This window comes from Chelonoidis abingdonii, chromosome 2 (assembly GCF_003597395.2).
Source record: "Chelonoidis abingdonii isolate Lonesome George chromosome 2, CheloAbing_2.0, whole genome shotgun sequence".
Lineage (NCBI taxonomy): Eukaryota > Metazoa > Chordata > Testudines > Testudinidae > Chelonoidis > Chelonoidis abingdonii.
This window is the reverse complement of record NC_133770.1, coordinates 255042465-255061156: the sequence shown is the minus strand read 5'-3', so window position 1 is coordinate 255061156 and position 18692 is coordinate 255042465. Positions and strand designations below refer to the sequence as shown.

The window sequence follows — 18692 nt, the reverse complement described above, 5'->3', positions numbered from 1 at the left end:
GTCCCCCTATATCCTATCCCTATCCTCCAGCGTATCTACCACTTCTCCCAGTTTAGTGTCATCTGCAAACTTGCTAAGGGTGCAATCCACACCATCCTCCAGATCATTAATGAAGATATTGAACAAAACCAGCCCCAGGACTGACCCTTGGAGTACTCCCCTTGATACTGGCTGCCATCTAGATCCATTGATCACTACCCACTGAGCTCGACGATCTAGCCAGCTTTCTATCCACCTTATAGTCCATTCATCCAGCCCATACTACTTTAATTTGCAGCCAAGAATATTGTGGGAGACCGTATCAAAAGCTTTGCTAAAGTCAAGGAACACCACATTCACTGTTTTCCCTTCATCCACAGAGCCAGTTATCTCATCGTAGAAGGCAATTAGGTTAGTCAGGCATGACCTGCCCTTGGTGAATCCATGCTGATTGTTCCTGATTGCTTTCCTCTCCTCAAAGTGCTTCAAAATTGATTCTTTGAGGCCCTGCTCCATGATTTTTCCAGGGACTGAGGTGAGGCTGACCGGCCTGTAGTTCCTCAGATCCTCCTCCTCCACTTTTTTAAAGATGGGCACTACATTAGCCTTTTTTCAGTCATCTGGGACCTCTCCCAATCACCATGAGTTTTCAAAGATCATGGCCAATGGCTCTGCAATCACATGAGCCAACTCCCTCAGCATCCTTGGATTCAGTGCATCTGGCCGCAGGGACTTGTGCATGTCCAGATTTTCTAAATAGTACTGAACCACTTTCTTCACAGAGAGTGGGTCATCTCCTCCCCATACTGTGCTGCCCAGTGCAATAGTCTGGGAGCTGAGCTTGTTTGTGAAGACACAGGGGAAAAAAAGCATTGAATACATTAGCTTTTTCCACAGCCTCTGTCACTAGTTTGCTTCCCCCATTCAGTAATGGTCCCACACTTTCCATGACCACCTTCTTGTTGCTAACATACCTGTAGAAACCCTTCTTGTTACTTATAACATCCCTTACTAGCTGCAACTCCAGTTGTTATTTGGCCCTCTTGACTTCACTCCTGCATGCCTGAGTAATATTTTTTTACTCCTCCCTGGTCATTTGTCCAATCTTCCATTTCTTGTAAGCTTCTTTTTTGTGTTTAAGATCAGCAAGGATTTCACTGTTAAGCCAAGCTGGTCGCCTGCCATATTTACTATTCTTTCTACACATCGGGATGAGTTGTTCCTGCAACTTCAATAAGGAGTCTTTAAAATACAGTCAGCTCTCTTGGACTCCTTTCCGCCTCATGTTCTTCTCCTGGGGATCCTGCCCATCAGTTCCCTAAGGGAGTCTAAGTCTGCTTTTCTGAAGTCCAGGGCCCATATTTTGCTGCTCTCCTTTCTTCCTTTTGTCAGGATCCTGAACTCTACCATCTCATGGTCACTGCTGCCCAGCTTCCCATCCACTTTTGCTTCCCCTATTAATTATTCCGTTTGTGAGCAGCAGGTCAAGAAGCGCTCTGCCCCTGGTTGGTTCCTTCAGCACCTGCACCAGGAAATTGTCCCCTACATTTTCCAAAAACTTCCTGGATTTTCTGTATACTGCTGTTCTGCTCTCCCAGCAGATATCGGGGTGATGGAAGTCCCCCATGAGAACCAGGGTCTGTGATCTAGTAAATTCTGCTAGTTGCCGGAAGAAAGCCTTATCCACCTCATCCCCCTGGTCTGGTGGTCTATAGCAGACTCCCACCATGACATCACTCTTGTTGCTCACACTGGCCACTAGGCTATGCAGCCCTGACTGAGGAGGCAGCCATATTGACTCTGGCCATTAGGCCAGGCAGAGGAGGGCCAACATATTGAATCTGGCCAGTAGCTCCCGCAGAGGAGGGCTGCCATATCATCACTGGCCATTAGGCTACGCAGCCCTGACTAAGGGAGTAGCCATATTGACCGTGGTCATTAGGCCATGCAGTCCTGCAGAAGAGGGCAACCATTTTGACTCCAGTCATTAGGCCATACTGCCCGAGGCTAGGGTGGTCATTTGAACTCAGCCACAGGGCTATAACACCCTTCTCTGTTTCCCAATGGATGACGGAGTGTCTCAGCCCCATGACGTTGTCTCATAGTGAATACTGGAATGAAAGCTATTCTGGACAGATAACTTAGTAGAATTTTAGGTGGTCAAACTCAGAGATCTTTACTAATAGTTCGAACAACGACCCACAGGCCTAATATTCCCTAAGTTGCTCATATCAGTGTTCACTGACCCTGACTCTTATATCCCATTGAGGACAAGTGGGTATAAAAGAATAAATGTTTTAAACAGACTCACTGTCAAGTGGTTTTGTAACATACAGTACTGAAGCAGGATACAGAACTCCCAAGAAAGTGGAAAAAAAAATGTATGTATTTTCTTTTTCTCATGGGATTTTTTTTTTTTTTTTTTTTTTACTGACTTTGACCTATGCTGTCTCCCTCCTCTACTCTTACATCCTCTATTCTATTCTCTTGCCAAGTTATTTCCTTCCTTCATTTCTTGTGGTTTTGGTATCTCTCTCCTCCAAGTTCTGCGCTCTGATGGCCCTACAACACTGCATTAAGCTAAAAAGCACAGTTTTGCCAGTTTAAGCTGTGTCCACACTTGGAGTGCTTTGATATGGAATACCACTACAGCTATACTGGCAAAGCCTTTCCAAGTGCCAGCCTGACCCTAAGTTTTTAAAAGATATGCCCTGTCTCCCAAAACTGTATAGGCTAGTTCTCCTACAACTCTAACCAGCTTCAGACCAGTCTACTTGAGACACTGCCTATCTCCCTTTTCGATAAAGCAACAGTGGATACCTCTGGACTTAGAGAGGGACTGGGGATAAAGAATCCTGTGTGAACAGCCCTTCGCTTTGGAACCAGCTCCCTTAGCTTTGGTCCAAGATAGCCTTATTTGTTCATCTTCTGGGCACAGTGAAAGGCTTATCTTTTTTACTCAGGCTTTATAGAAGTTGACATTTTGTGAGTAGAGTTCTGATTTGTTTAGCTGACAGTGAGTTGCTGAGGGCTGTGTGCAGGTTATTGGAGAGTGTTTACCTGCTAGGTTTAGTTGTTAATTTCTTTACATGATGGTTTTCAAAATAGGTACCTTTTCTATATATTTTGTATACATCACAAAAAAAAAAAAAAAAAAAAAAGGTAAGGAAGGATGAAAGAGAGAAAGTGTTACTGTTATTTCTGCTTTTAATTTGGAAGACACTCTGATAGCTGACAGGTGTCATAAGTATAGGGATAAATAAAATCATTCTTGTATGGCTACATTCTGCTCACTTCATTCGCACAAGGAATTCCACTCTTATAGCAATGGAACTATATGAATGAGTAAGGAGATAGGATTTGGTCCATTTGGCTACTGAATCGTTCAATAGCTACCCAAAACCGAGTAGATACTCTGTGCATAGGCACTGTTGAAAACTAAGATAAACAGATAAAACACTAGTTTTGTGCTGCTCTACTGCTGTATTAGTAGCTGTCTTTTTCCTGCTGGGTCTCAGTATACAGAGCTGCTTTTCTACGATATATCACTTTTGTTCCCACATACTATTCAGGGTATTTTCACCACTGAAGATTGAAGTCCTTGCATCATAACTATCATACTTACATCAGGATGTCCTGCCACCTTGATTAATTCAGCAACAGCATTCTTAACTGAAGTTGGGTCTCTCACATCACACTGGATTGCATGAACCTATATATTAATGGAGAAAAAGGCAATTGTAAGACTTTATATAAGTATTACTCATGAGACAAAGAATTTTAAATAACTCTTTAAAATGCAGTAAAAACTAATAAAAATACAAACTTATCTAAAAATATACCTTGTTTCCTGTTTTAGAAGAAATTTCTTCTGCAGTTTGTTTCAAAACATCAATCTTCCTAAAAATAAATTATAAATTTTAGCATGACTTTTGAGTAAATGCATCTATGTTACAAATAATTATACTTTGAAACATTAAAATCTTTCTATGAATTCCATTTGTGTCTTGGTGATGTTAGTGCAAAATTTACCTTTGAAATAAAAATAATTTAGGGCCTTGGTATTTCAATTTAGCTTCTGAAAAAACCTCTCTCAAGTAAAATGGAGCTTTAAAGAAATTCCAAGTTATGTCCAACAAAGTAATCTTCTCTCATATTATCAGCTAAAAGCAACTTAGATGGGACTTAAAAAAGAGATACTTTTGATAGTAAAACACAGCAGGTGATACTTAACAAAAAATGCCTTTATCTTGGGCACAATGAAATTTAGAAAAGACAAAATGTAAGGTGCTACCCTTAGGACAGAAAAAACAAATTCAAAAATACAGAATAGGGGATAACTGGCTTGGCAGCAGCACTGCTGAGAAGGATCTGGGAGTTGTGGTGGATCACAAGCTGAACATGATTCAACAATGCAGTGCTGCTGCAAAAAAGCAAATGCAGTTTTAGGTTCCATTAACATAGGCATAGGATCCAAATTTCATTTAGAAATGAGAGGTGATAGTAATGCTCTACTCAGCAGTGGTTAGGCCTCAGCTGGAGTACTGTGCCCAATTTTGATCATCAATGGATAGAAAGGATGTAGAGAAACTGTAAAGTAACCAAAGGGAAATGACAAAGATGATCAAAGGGATGGAATGTAAACCATATGAGCAAAGGCTAAAAGAACTGGGTATGTTTCGTTTGGAAAAGATGAGATTAAGGGGGTAACATGATAGTGCTCTTCAAATACTTGAAAGGCTGCCATAAAAATGATTGGAAAAGTTATTCTCTTGCCACAGAGTGCAGGACTAGAGGAAATAGATTCAAACTAAAGCATGGAAGATTTAGATTAAATCTCAGGAAAAATTTCCTAACCGTAAGAACGGTAGGACAATGGAACAGACTTCCTAGGGAGGTTGTGGAAGTTCCTTCACTAGGTTTTTCAAAAGGAGGCTTGATAGCCATCTGTCTTGGACAACCCAAATACTGCATAACACATTTGGCACCTAAACGACATGTTGGCAGGAGGTTAGAGTAGATGGTCCTATGATTCTAAGTATTTTATTTAGGGCTGTCAATTAATCGCAGTTAACGCCTGCGATTAACTGAAGACACGTTAATTGCGGACCCTTGGGCAGGGAGAGAGGCATCATTGGTGGCCCCAGCTCAAAGTGTTGGGTGGGCTGGAGGGGAGTGGGTTCCAGCTCGGAGCTCTGGAGGTGGGGAGGCATGGCAGTTGAGCCAGAGCCCCGCGCCCTGTGAGCAGCTGAAGCCCAGTGCCCTCATGGGGGCTAGAACCTAGAGCCCTCATGCCTATCTTTGAAAATACAGAAAACCTAAAAAATATTTAAATAAATGGTATTCTATTATTGTTGTGCAGTGCGATTAAAACTGCAATGAATTGCAATTAAATTTTTTAATCTCGCAATTAGTCGCGTTTGTGTTAACTTGAAGGATGAGATTATTTGCTCCTATTATGCTAAAAATCTTAGAAAGACCATTTTTAATAATGAGAATTATGCTAGGGCTGCTGTAAAATCCTTATGTTTAAAAGAAATACTAGCTATAGGAAATGATAAAAAAAAACTTGATCAGAAAGAATTCTAATGATGAAAATCTCAACAGCCACTGCTGTCCATTCAAAAAGAAATTTGTTGACCTATTTTGTAAGCATCTAGAGGATCACAGTCAACATGAATTTGTCAAGAACAAATCATGCAAAACCAACTTCATTTCCTTTTCTGATAGGGTTATTGGCCTAGCGGATAAGGGGGAAGCTGCAATGTGATATATCATATTTTAATAAGGGTTTTGACAGTGCCACATGACATCATCATAAACTGTGGAAAAGTAGTCTAAATGAAATAAATATAAGGCGGATGCACATCTGGTTAAAAGACAGTATTCAAAGCAAGGTGGATAAAAATCAATGATTTTATTTTTTAATAAAAAAGCTGGACTTTTATGATTTAAATCAGATTTTTTGATAAAATGCTTTTTGAGGAAAAAACTGAAGACCAACAAGAATGTACTTTTATGTAGAAATGCACGATTAAATCAAATCTTCCTGACTAATGATTTAAGTCAAATCCACCCTGATTCAAAAGAGTAGTAATCAATAGTTCGCTGTCACACTGGAGTGGACATATCGAGTGGAAGTCCGGAAGAGGTCTGTCCTGGGTCTGGTACTATTCAATATTTTCATTAATGACTTGGATAACGGAGTAAAGAGTATGTTTATAAAATATGCAGATACCACCAGGTTGGGAGCATTGCTACCAGTTTAGAGAACAGGATTAGAATTCAAAATGACTTTGACAAATTGGATAAGAAGAAATTCAATAAAGACAACTGCAAAATACTACACTTAGGAAAGACAAATCAAGTGCATAACTATAAAATGGGGAATAACTGGCTAGGCAGTAGTATAGATGTAAAAGATCTGGCATTTATAGTAGATCACAAATTTAACAAGAGTCAGTGTGATGCAGCTGCAAATAAGGCCAATATCATCCAAAGGAGAGCAACAAAACTAATAAAAGGTTTAGAAAACCTGACCTACGAGGAAAGGTTAAAAAAACCTGAGAATGTTTAGTCTTGAGATAAGCCGACTGAGTGGGGACCTGATAACAGTTTTCAAGTATGCTAAGGGCTGTTTTAAAGAGAATGATAATCAATTATTCTCCATGTCCACTGAAGGAATGGGCATAATCTGCAGGAAGAGAGATTTATATTAGATATTAGGAAAAACTTTCTAACCATAAGGATAATTTAGCACTGGAGTAGGTTTCCAGGGGAAGATGTGGAATCCACGTCATTGGAAATTTTTAAGTACAGGCTGGACAAACACCTGTCAGGGATGGTCTAGGTATACTTGGTCCTGCCATAGGGCAGGAGGCTGGACTAGATGACCTCCTGAGGTCGCTTCCTGTCTACATTTCTATTATTCTATTTTTTGTCTCTCTTGGATTTGCAACAGAGGTGAAGTGTACCTGGCTTTTTTTGTTTTATTATACTTTCTGATTGTGGACTATCATTACGACTTTAATTTGTATTTCTTCTCATTGAAGGCTACGCAGCTGTCAAGCACAAGACATTACAGGTCGTACATAAATACTAACAATTTTAAATATAATATTTATACTCTGCATTGTGTCTGTGTATATTTCAGAGCAGCTTTTTAAAATTTAGCACATCAGATTATAATTAAAATGGTACTGCAGGTTAAGAGACAGACCTAAATTACATGTCTGTAGCTATGAATAAAAAAATGTATCTTTACAAAGGAACAGGGAAGCAGATCAATGCAGCTTTCAATACTAAATTCAAAAAGATATTTTAGGTTTGATTATTAGTATTTACCTGCTTGATATAACACATTCAGCACCTAAACTGGACAGAGCTGTTGTCATTCCTTTGCCAAGCCCAGTACCTCCACCAGTAACAAAAGCCACTTTTCCTTGAAAGGCATTTGGTGGTAACATCAGGTTTTGAAGAGGCGGAAAGAAGCTAGCTTGAGGTGCATTGCTACTTTGACTTAATACATTTGATCCACGACTGAAAAACTGAAACAAAAAAATAAAATTATTTATTACTGCTTATATACATGGATTCCCACAACTATAAGAAGAAAATTAAGTTTTAAATTTTGGAATTATAATAATAAATATTTTCACAATTGACACAAATTCACTGTGAGCAATAATTTTATATTTATTGCATCACAATACATGTGAATACTTTTAAACAAATATGAATATTAAAGTAATTTTAATTTTTAGGGTAAGTTAATAAACTGCAGTAATTTCCACTACATTTTCAAATGAAATGAACACCACATGTTTTTCAACAGTTAAGTGATTTTTGTTCTTTTGAACATTGTGCCCAGTCCTGCAATGATTACTCAGATAGGCCCCAATCCTACACTGGATTCATCAGCTGTTTGTAGATTCCAAAGCAGGATTGAAGCCTTAGACCCTGATCCTGCAAAGACTTCTGTATGTGCTTAACTATATGCATTGTGAGTAGCTTCACTAAGCCAGCAGGACTATTCATGGCATGTAAAGATAAGCAGATGTATAAGTCTTTGCAAAATTGGGGCCTGCAGTAGTAGTTACCCAAGGCCTTGATCCTGCACCATTGAAGTAAATGGAATTCTCATTATTGGCTTCAATGAGAACATGATCAAGCCAAGCCCCATACAACTAATCCCATTGGTTAATGGACTGCTTGTATGAGTAAGGCTTTTATGACTAGAACCTTTATTATAGGTAGAGCAGGTATCACTGCCTATTATTTAAAGTTGTGTTTGACGAAGTGGGTATTCACCCACGAAAGCTTATGCTCCAATACGTCTGTTAGTCTATAAGGTGCCACAGGACTCCTTGTCGCTTTTTAGTCATCATTTATGTAGATTTCCACAGTTTTCTAGCTGAAAATTAAAGAAATTAAATTCTTGTTCTTGTATAAATATCATTTTCATTATTAAATTACATTAAAAACTGGTTAGTTTTAATAAATGCATTTTTAAAACCCTCAAATACTCAGTTTTTTAAAATATGAAAATTAAAACAGTTTAAACTAGAAGATTGATTCTTGTTCTGAATCTCATGTTATCCATGGCAATGCTTAATGTTTCAGTAACAAACACCAATTAAAATGAACTACGATTTTAACTGCACTTCAGTAATATGAATCCACTTTACAGTGCCTCTTAGAAGTCCCAAATCAGGATTGGGGACCCACTATGATAGACCCTATACTATGCTTAATAATCTCCTAAATCTAAAGTCTCTCTTATCTACTCCAGTGCAGAAACATGCCAAGGGTTATGCCAGTTTGTAACCCAGATGGCAGGAAGGCTATCAATGAGAGGTTGAAGTGGTATAAGTTGCCTGTTATCTCCCTATCACAGGCGAGCATGAAGAATGTCAATAAGGGCTCAGGCTAGCCTCAAAATTGGGTGGTGCTGGCCACACTGGCCTCTCCTGTACCTACCAATAGAAATTAAAATTGCCATACTGAATAGTCCATGTCAGAGGTTAGATGACAGCTGTAACCTGCCTCAGCAGCAATGCTTTTAAGACTTTCTGTAAGACTGGCTCTGACCAGGCTGGATAAAAATCAATGACTTAAAAAAAAAATTATTAAAAATCGGATTTTTTTTAATTTAAATTGGATTTTTTTGATAAAATGCTTTTTGAGGGAAAAAACTATCTAGAGATACATTATAACTTAAAGAGATCTCATCATGGAATAGGGATTATAAATTCTTATTCTATAGTATGAGATAATATATTTATGTAATGTTTAAGAAAAAAGTTTTGTAAATGAGTTCCAGTAGTTCATGGATTAGGGACCCAATCTCATGGAGTTCCTGGGGCTTTTGTATATATTATTTAAGTTAATCTTTCTATCTACCCAATGGGACTCAGTGCTCAGTCTAGGTAAGGTACCATCAGAGATGCTTAGTTTTGCAGTTTTCAAACAGTGTATTTGTGTCTCCAGAGATAACATGCTTGTTAACAGCAAAAATGTTTTAAAATTAATATATAGAGGTGAGAAATAGACTCAGAGACTTTAAGGTCAGAAGGGACCATTATGATCATCTAGTCTGACCTCCTGCACAATGCAGGCCACAGAATCTCACCCATCCACTTCTATAACAAACCCCTAACCTATGTCTGAGTTGCTGAAGTACTCAAATTGTGGTCTGAAGACCTCAAGCTGCAGAGAATCCTTCAGCAAGTGACCTGTGCCCCATGCTGCAGAGGAAGGAGAAAAACCTCCAGGGCAGGGCCTCTGCCAATCTGCCCTGGAGGAAAATTCCTTCCCGACGCCAATATGGTGATCAGTTAAACCCCTGAGCAGTGGGCAAAGACTCACCGCCAGCACCCAGGAAAGAATTTCTCTATATAACTCAGATCCCAACTCATCTAACACCCATCCACAGACCACTGGGATACTTACCTGCTAGATCAAAGATCATTTTGTAATTAATTGCAAAATTAGGCTATCCATCATACATACCCTCCAAATAAACTTATCAAGAGCTTAGTCTTAGCCAGATAGTCTTTGCCCCACTACTTCCCCTTTGGAAGGCTGTTCAAGAACTCACTCACTCTAATGGTGTAAAAAACTTTGCCTATTTCAGTCAAACACCTAGTGTCCAGTTTATACCCATTTGTTTCTTGTGTCCACATTGGTACTAAGCTAATAATTCCTCTCCTCTCCTCGATATTGAATCCCTCTGATAACATTTAAAAGAGCAATCATATCCCCCTTCAACTTCTTTCAGTTAGGACCTAAACCCAGCCTTTGAGTCTCCTTTCATAAGAACACGTTTTCCAGTCCTCGGATGCATCCTAGTACCGCGTTCTGAACTGTTCCAGTTTGCTTCATTCTTCTTAAACATGAGAGAACCAGACTGCACACACGTATTCCAGATGATGTCTCATCAGTGCCCTTGTAATCACAGTACAACATCTCCTTATCTTTGCTGGATAATACCCTTCGCTGATGGCACCCTAAACTGCATTAGCTTTTTTAATGCTCATTATTCAAACATGGGCGGCTCAGTCATCCCTGGTGATCAACCAACTGTAGGTCTTTTCTCCTCCCTCTGTTTACTGCCAACTGATGGTCCCCATTTATACTGAAATTCTTGTTAATTAATTCGTAATGCAGGACCTTGCACTTTCACATTAAATTTAATGCCTATACCGTCCAGATTAAGAAGTCATCCAGAATCTTCTGTATGAACCCAGTCCTCTCTCTGTGTTAGCAAATACTCCCAGCTTTGTGGCACTGCAAACTTTTAGTGCAATTCCCACTTTTTTGTGCAATAAAAATAATATTTAATAAAAAGGTTAAATAAGATTGGTCCCAAAACTGATCCGATGGAACTCCCTTAGTAAACCTCCTACCAGTCTGACAGTTCACATCTTTCAGTAATGACCCATTGTAGTCTCTCCTTTAACCAGTTCCTTATCCACCTTTCAATTTTCATATTGATCCCCATCTTTTCCACATTTAACTAGTAATTCCCCATGTGGAGAACTGTGTCAAATGCCTTACTGAAATCGAGGTCAATTAGATCCACTGCATTTTTTCTCTTTTTTGTCTAGAAAATCTGTTAACCTCTCAAAGAAGAGATCAGGTTGTTTGGCACAATCTAACCCTTGTAAACCATGTTGTAATTTGTCCCCAATTACCATTGTGATCAATGTTCTTAACTACTTTCTCCTTCCAAAATTTTTTTCCAAGAAACTTTACAGTACTACAGAGTCAAACTAACAGCCTATAGTACTGGGATCACTTTTTTCCCCCCTTTCTTAAAACAAGGAACTACATAGAAGATTCTCCACAGTTGTAAGGTACATCCTTGAGTTTACTGATCCATTAAAAATTCTTGCTAAATAGGACCTTGCAATTTCATGTGCAGCTCCTTTAATATTCATTGGATCGAAGATGACCTGGGCCCTCCGATTTTGTCCCATTAGCTGTTTGAGTTTGGCTACTACCTCGGATGTGGTAATATCTATCTTCCATATCCTCATTCCCATTTGTCATCCTTCCATTATCCCTAAGCTCCTCATTTAGCATCTATTAAGACTGTAGGCAAAGTATTTATTTAGATATTGGGCCATGTGGTAGATTATCCTTAACCTCCATTCCATCTTCAGTGTTTAGCAGCCCCACTTCTTCTAATCTTTTGTTTTCTCTATTATATGGCTATAGAACCTTTTCTATTGGTTTTAATTCCCTTGCAAAGGTCCAACTCTACTGCTTTAGCACCTGTCCATTCCATCCCTAGCATGGTTCTGACCTCAATAAGGTAGCTTTCCTTGGCTAATCCCGCCCATTTTCCACTCCTTTGTAGGCTTTCTGCTTTTCTTGAATCATCTGAGATCTTGCTCACCAGCTTTGTGTCTACATACCCCTATCATGTATTCCCTTTTCTTGATTGCAGCTTCTGAAGTTTCGCAACTTTGGGACTTGGAAGTAATTCCAGGCACTCCTCCGCTTCTCAAGATCCACAAGTTCTTCAGTCCATCCACTTCCCTAACTAATTTCCTTAATTCTTAAAGTTAGCCCTTTTGAAATCAAAAACCTAGTCCAAGCATCTAATTTTTGTTTATCCTTCCTCATACGTTTGAATGAATTAGCTTCATGATCATCTCAAACCAAGGGTGTGTCCTCTACAACCATTTCTTTATGAGGTCCTCACTAGCACAAAACCAAATCTTAAAATGGCATCCTTCTGTTGGTTCTTCAACTACTTGATGAAGAAATCCATTCAGCTATCACAATCCAGAAAAATCTTGAGTCTCCTATTATTGTTACTTCTGTAGCACTTTTGTCGTCCATGTATCTATATCTTGTGTAAGTTAGTTTCTGATTCAACATGTCCTATTATTTGACTTTATTAAACAAAGATTCATCCACATTCCAATATCGACGGCAGGTGACTTAAGACTCCTCTGCAGAGCACTAGTCTCAATCGAGTCCTGGATGCAGTCTGGAACTCACTGGGTAGCATATTCTTAGGAGAGTCTCATCTGTAGCGTCTATGTGATTTTCCCAGACAGACTCTGTTATCCTATTATCCAGTTCTAATCATTCATTTTTTCAGGACGCCCTGTATGGCATTGATATATCGGTACTATTCCTACAAGCTTTTGGCACCTTTACTCAATTCTTTTCCTAAACGTTACATAGCCGTGCTCAATACCTGGAACTGCTTTGCCAGTCATGACTACTATCACCTAGTTTTTCGTATCGCATACTAATGAGGCTGGTTATTCATACTTCCTTGTCATTCATAGCTACGTAGTTTTGCTCCATAGTGTGTTACCTGCTGTTAGTTGGCTTCCTCGCAATTAGTTGTAAGACCATCTTAATTTCCTGCCGTTTGGCTTCACTGACATTTTTTTAACATAGGTTATGGACACGGACATTCTAGATCCAAGTCATACCTATGGACTGGTATCCTATACTACCCTAGTGTCTCATTTTATCTTTACCTTACCAGGCTCATTTAGTTAGATCTCTATCTCCTTGCTTATAATGTTCTTGTTTTTTACCGGTCTACCCTCTTCATATGTTGAAATTTATCTGGGCGTGGAGACACCGTCGGACATCTTGCCCAACTCTATCTCCACGGCAAATTTTAGTTTAAAGCAAGTACTTCTATAATCTAGTTGGGTGATTAGTCCAAAGTCTATTCCTTCCTATAGTACTCCAGAGGTCTATGTCCTGAGCTCCATGCCTATACATCCTAAAGCCATCCTATCATAGATCCATCCAATAATGATGCACATCTGTTGCGCGCATACGATTGTGTCCTCTGTTGGCCTTCAGTTAACGTAATCCAATGCCGTCACATTCTGAATCATCCCGCACTGAATCGTGATATTTCGCCTAGTTTCCTTTAGATCTTGGCATCGCGTTTGTTGGCCCTTCCGTAGGAACGGGCAGATCTCACGAATGATCACTGAGCCTCGATTTCCTTAAGCATCTTCCCCAGGTCTCAACTCTATGGTCCCTGTCAATTTGTATACAAAGTCAACCCTTACCTCTTCATAAAGTGAAAAGTTTCAAAAAGATCAATGAATAGAAGATTGTTGGGGCGGAATAGATCTGGACAAGGAGAAGAAGTCTCGAGATAAATGTGAGAAGGAAGGACAGGCAATAGAAACAAAGTGAAACTTTGAGCAGCATATCCAGAAGTCTTGAGTTTCTTTTGAGTAGCCTTCATTGATTGAGATCAACGATACTATTCTCTCACTAGAAAGGAAAGCAGCATAATGGCAGCAGGCCATAAAAGGACCTAGTTTGTGAATATTTTAATGAAGTTCCTCTACCTGTGGGTCAGACAGGCATGCATGCAAAATGCAACAGCGCAACAAAGAAATGCAAGGCCTGGTTGCCCGAATCAAAACATTCATGAGAAGTTTCCTTCTCAGGAGGAAGCTGCGTTGAAGAAGGAACAGTTCGGAATATGCAGGCTCTTAGGTTGGTTAACTTTTTCATTTCATATTTTCTTTCTTAAGGACTGCTGTCTTCTTCTGGACTATTCTCGAATTCTTATGTTTGAGCAAAAAATGTAGGTTGTTTACTACTGGCACTATCAATTTTAGACACAGTTGTGAAAAAAATAAATAGGTGAAATAAGTAGAATCTTTCTTTTACAATTTCCACCTTAAAGTAGTACTGAATGTCAGTGAATGCAAGTAATACTAAATGGACAATATAGTAATATTAATAAATAACGGCAATGACTTATTTTGTTTAGGGGAATTCACCGCCAACATACAGGATTCGGAAGACTATCCACCTCAAGATCACCAATCTCATTTCTATCGTTTCAGAGTTATCCATGATGTGACTGAAACACTATCATTGGCAGATATCACATAGCCACAAATATATCACCTGTAGCAAACAGAAAAAAAAAATCTCCATCATCCAGAAACCACCAACAGATAAGTGTTTGATATGGAACCAGCAGATACAAAAGAGGTAACGGATGAAAAAATTCCTGGTTTGTTATGCAACAAACTCTCCTTTCTGTATGACTGAGACCCCACACTTCATTAACATGAAGAATGTCATTAAGTCATTAAGACAGGATACAGTTCACCCAACAGAGCAGATGTCGCGGGCAATTGCTTGATAAAGTGTATGAAATAAAAGATGAGCAGTGTGCAAAAGGTCTAGAGAGTGAAATTGTTAACCTGAGTCTTGAGGGGTGAGCAATGTCCACAATGATCCTGTTGCATGTGCTTGTGTGACAACAGAAAAGGGAATGTCTTTCCTTACAGGAACAGTTGAACATCAGGAAATGCACACACAGCAGAATACTCTACAACAAGTACAGTAGAAGGCTATAACAAACAGTGGAAAAAAATTCAAAAATGTCTAGTACGTGGTTTGATCACACACATGCCACAATGTATCTGAGATGAGAAGGATTACTTAGAAGAGTGTCCCAAGTTAAGAACATATGGTCGCAGTGCTCATTTGATGCATCTGCCCAGCCAAAGACGTCAGTGTTTCAGAAATAAAGGCTAATGTTAAAATTGCAAAATACTTCTGTAACAACCACTTGGCAGCTCCTCTGAAAAAATGTGGAGGAACCAAGCTAACTCTCCCAGAAGATGTGCGATGGAACTCAGTCGTGGACTTTTTTGGAGCATTATATCAAAACGTGCGCAATCTGATGACAGTTTGTGAGCAAAATTGTGAAAAAATAGATGGCACTGTCAAAGTATCAAAACTGGGCTTAAGAGAATGTTGCACACAGCGGAGTATCCTGAAGCCTATTCTGTAGCCTTGACAAAATGCAGGGAAATAGCTGTTTTATGCTGTTATATTCGGAATGGAACTGAGTGGGTCTTAAAAGAGAAATATGCAGTGACAAAGTTATTATAAGCATTGAAAAAAAAAAAAAAAAAAAAAAAGATGGACAAGCACTATTGCCAGCTCACTTCTTGCTAATGATTCCATAACTTAGTACCAGGGCCAAACCTTTAGTGTTGAAGAAGAGGAGTTGGCTATGACAGGGACATCCAGCACATCCCCTATAATATCAACTATAATAACTTCAGAGCTAAGGGTGAACCATTCCGAAATATATGTTGCTGATGAGTTTTAAAGAAAGTCACATCAGTGAATGGGTGGAAGTCACTCAAACACCATGGATTCAGAGACTGCTAAAGTGATAATCTCACTTTTAACAGCAGTTGCTTCTTCTGCCAGTGTAGAAAGAATATTGTTCTCCTTTGAACCAGTTCATTCAAAATGAGAATCGTTTGGGACCTGAAGAAGCAGGAAAGCCTGTTTTTCTTTTCTAGATTTGAACAAACAGGGAAATGAAGGTGAAGATAAATGAGCTGCAGAAGCCAATATTTTAAGTTCGCATGTTGACCTGGCGGATAGTCAATTTTTTAAAAATATTTCATTAACTATTTTAGTTAAAAAATTTTAACAAAAACAAACCTGATTTTAAAAACCTGAATGTTTACTAAATATAAATAATATGCTGTTTTGTAAAATATTGTATGGTTTGCTGTTGAAAGAAAAATTCCAGAATATACAACACGTTGTTTTAGTTAATAAACATTTCATGTCTGGTTCGGTGAGTTCTCCTCCTATACTCAGCTGGCAAGAAAATCCTCAATATTATGATTAACCTGTTGCGAATTGAGTATTTATGAAAGTAATTGGCAGCGTGAACTATCTATGCTTCATTTACCTTTTGGTGAAATTAGTAACATATTATGTTTTGATCATAGCTGTAAACTAATCTGTAAAGGTTTCAAAATAAATCACTTTAAAAATAGGTGTACCCTCTAAAATGAAAACCTACATCTATTTCTGAGGTGTGAAAAGATTGTATTAGGTTATTAACAAACAACAAGATGCATTTGTGTAGAATCCTCTGATTAAATCAGTCTTCCTGGTGTGATTTAAATCGAATTTCAGTGTTTGTTTTAATCAAATCCACCTGGTTTGCAGAAGAAAGTCTTTTTACTTGGTTATAAGTTTGTTTTTAAAGAAAGGAATCTTTATATTCCCTGAACTGAATCTGGTGTCGACAAGTAACAGTAAAAAGACACAGTCGAGGCAAAGAAAGATTCATACTATTAAAAAGTCATGTGCAGAAGATGTCTGGCACTTTATCCACCATGAAATCTAGATACATAGGTAAAGTAAATTTTTCTGGACCAGTTTGCAGTCTGCCTGATAATAATACTCAAATTTTGACTCCTCACAGCAGGGCTTGTGGAATGTTTTTGTAATTATAAGTTATATTTTGCTTTTTCAGTGAGCTTACTACTAGTCATTTCTTTGGCCAAAGTCTTTTTCTACTTGTTTTCCTCATACCAATGAATTGATCAAACTACAATAATCCTTTTGCCATTATCAAAGCAGTTTTACTATCTGTACTTCTCCACATTCCAGAACTTACATTGAAGATTAATAAAGTCAAATGCTTTGCATAAGGATGACATTGTACACCACTTCACTTTCTCAATCCTAGGGTCTGGCAACCTGCTCAGAGCCAAAACCAAAAAAACTATCTCATCCTTACCTTGTTGGAAAGATAACACACATTCAGGATAGCCTTCTCAAACAACATGGATCACTCACCTATCACCACCAGCCCACTGCATTCCTAGAGTTCAGTACTTCATCAGCAGCATTGCTATGAGTGTCAACCTGAACTTTGTGATCCAAATCATGATTTTCCTGGCTTGTGGAAAGTCCAGGCATTTCTCCATTCAGAAAGGAATCTTTCCTTCCTACGTTCAAACACGCAACAGCCTAACCCTACACGAAAACTTACCTGACACATCAGTTTTCTAGCACTCTGCCAGCATTTAAATCTCCTCCCTCCAGCAAATTCAGCAGAAGCTAGCTTAAAGGCCACTACAACCTCATCTAATTGATGCGACTATTCTAGACCGCAAGCACAGTCTGGAGTTCAGGCAGACATGGAAGCTGAAATCTGTTTTTAGTGGCCACTGATCTCTTGCCAATGTGTGGACAGACATCTATTCTCATTCTTAGGAACTCTCTGGCAGATTAAATATGGTTGCATTAGTGTTCCTGTCTCACCTGAGAGAGCGTGACCAGAATTCCAGACGTAATGCACTAAAATAGTTCTATCCTTCTTTGGAGGGACCATCCCACATGAGTTAGGATAGGAAACTGCACTCCACACTCCACTCCCTCACTTGTAAGTCTCACCAAGGATTTTTGCAATCTGGTCCTTTCTCCAGCATCTCCCTGCAGCCACTAAGTGGACTATCAGAAAACACGAGGATTAACCGTGCCAGCAATATGCGCGTGACACCACAGATTCACATATAACCACCCCTCCGATCAAGATTGTCCATTGCTGGGATGCAAGATGGCTCCTGATGCAAAACACTGGCTGAAGCGAACTCTGAGCGGGCAGAATGATTGCTTGCAAGGCAGAGAAAATATTTTCACAGAGTTTTCAGCCATGGCGAGTCTCCTTTTGGTTGAAGGTACATACCCACCAATTGCTCAATTGAGTCTGTGTTAGGAAGTACTTTTTAGATTGCTTGCTGACACTAACTTCACACGGCAGGAAGGGTTTGTTTGTTGGATTCTCTGCCTATCTACAGTTGGTTGTGTCCCCCTACACTACCCCTTTAAATCTCAAATCAGTTCAAGGTTTCAGTCCTTGATTTTCAAGGCATTCCATTGATTTGGTGGGCCCTCGGATTGATCTCCGAGACGCAGACCATAGTAACAACTTTCACTCCTCTGACACAATGGAAACTCTCTACTCAAGAAGTAAAGCTTGTTTGTGTGAAGACACTTTCTTTCGGGGGCCCAGACTGAGACTGTTGGACATGAACTCCCCCGAACTAAGGGCCATCATAAACTTTCACCTTTCTTGTGCCTTGCTCAACAACATAATACATAACTTAAAGCATCCTTAGTTATAATAACGTCTCACGTTATGCAGTTTTTCCTCTGGGCAGCATGAGAACATACACTACAGGAGCTTGGAGGTTACATCCTAAATGCACCACTGGAAAGTTGATCAGATACTACTGTGCTGAGGAGTGTGGAAACAAACCCACACAGAATACAATATTTTGGGAAATCCTTCATTTGCATTGTGATTACAATGTAGTGAGGGTTTCACTGTACTGTACTTGCAAAAATACTAAGATCTCTCTCTTTTT

At 39.1% G+C, this 18692-nt stretch overlaps 1 protein-coding gene across 2 annotated transcripts in view; it reads right to left on the bottom strand.

The window, feature by feature from the left end:
• Positions 1 to 18692, bottom strand: part of DECR1 (2,4-dienoyl-CoA reductase 1) — a 42457-nt gene that overhangs the window by 12655 nt on the left and 11110 nt on the right. For both annotated transcript variants that reach the window (XM_075063093.1, XM_032795322.2), the window contains exons 2-4: positions 7324 to 7526; positions 3822 to 3879; positions 3605 to 3691 (exon numbers count right to left, since the gene is read on the bottom strand). In XM_075063093.1, the coding sequence (XP_074919194.1) occupies positions 3605 to 3691; positions 3822 to 3879; positions 7324 to 7526 (348 nt within the window). The remainder of the gene's footprint in view (positions 1 to 3604; positions 3692 to 3821; positions 3880 to 7323; positions 7527 to 18692) is intronic.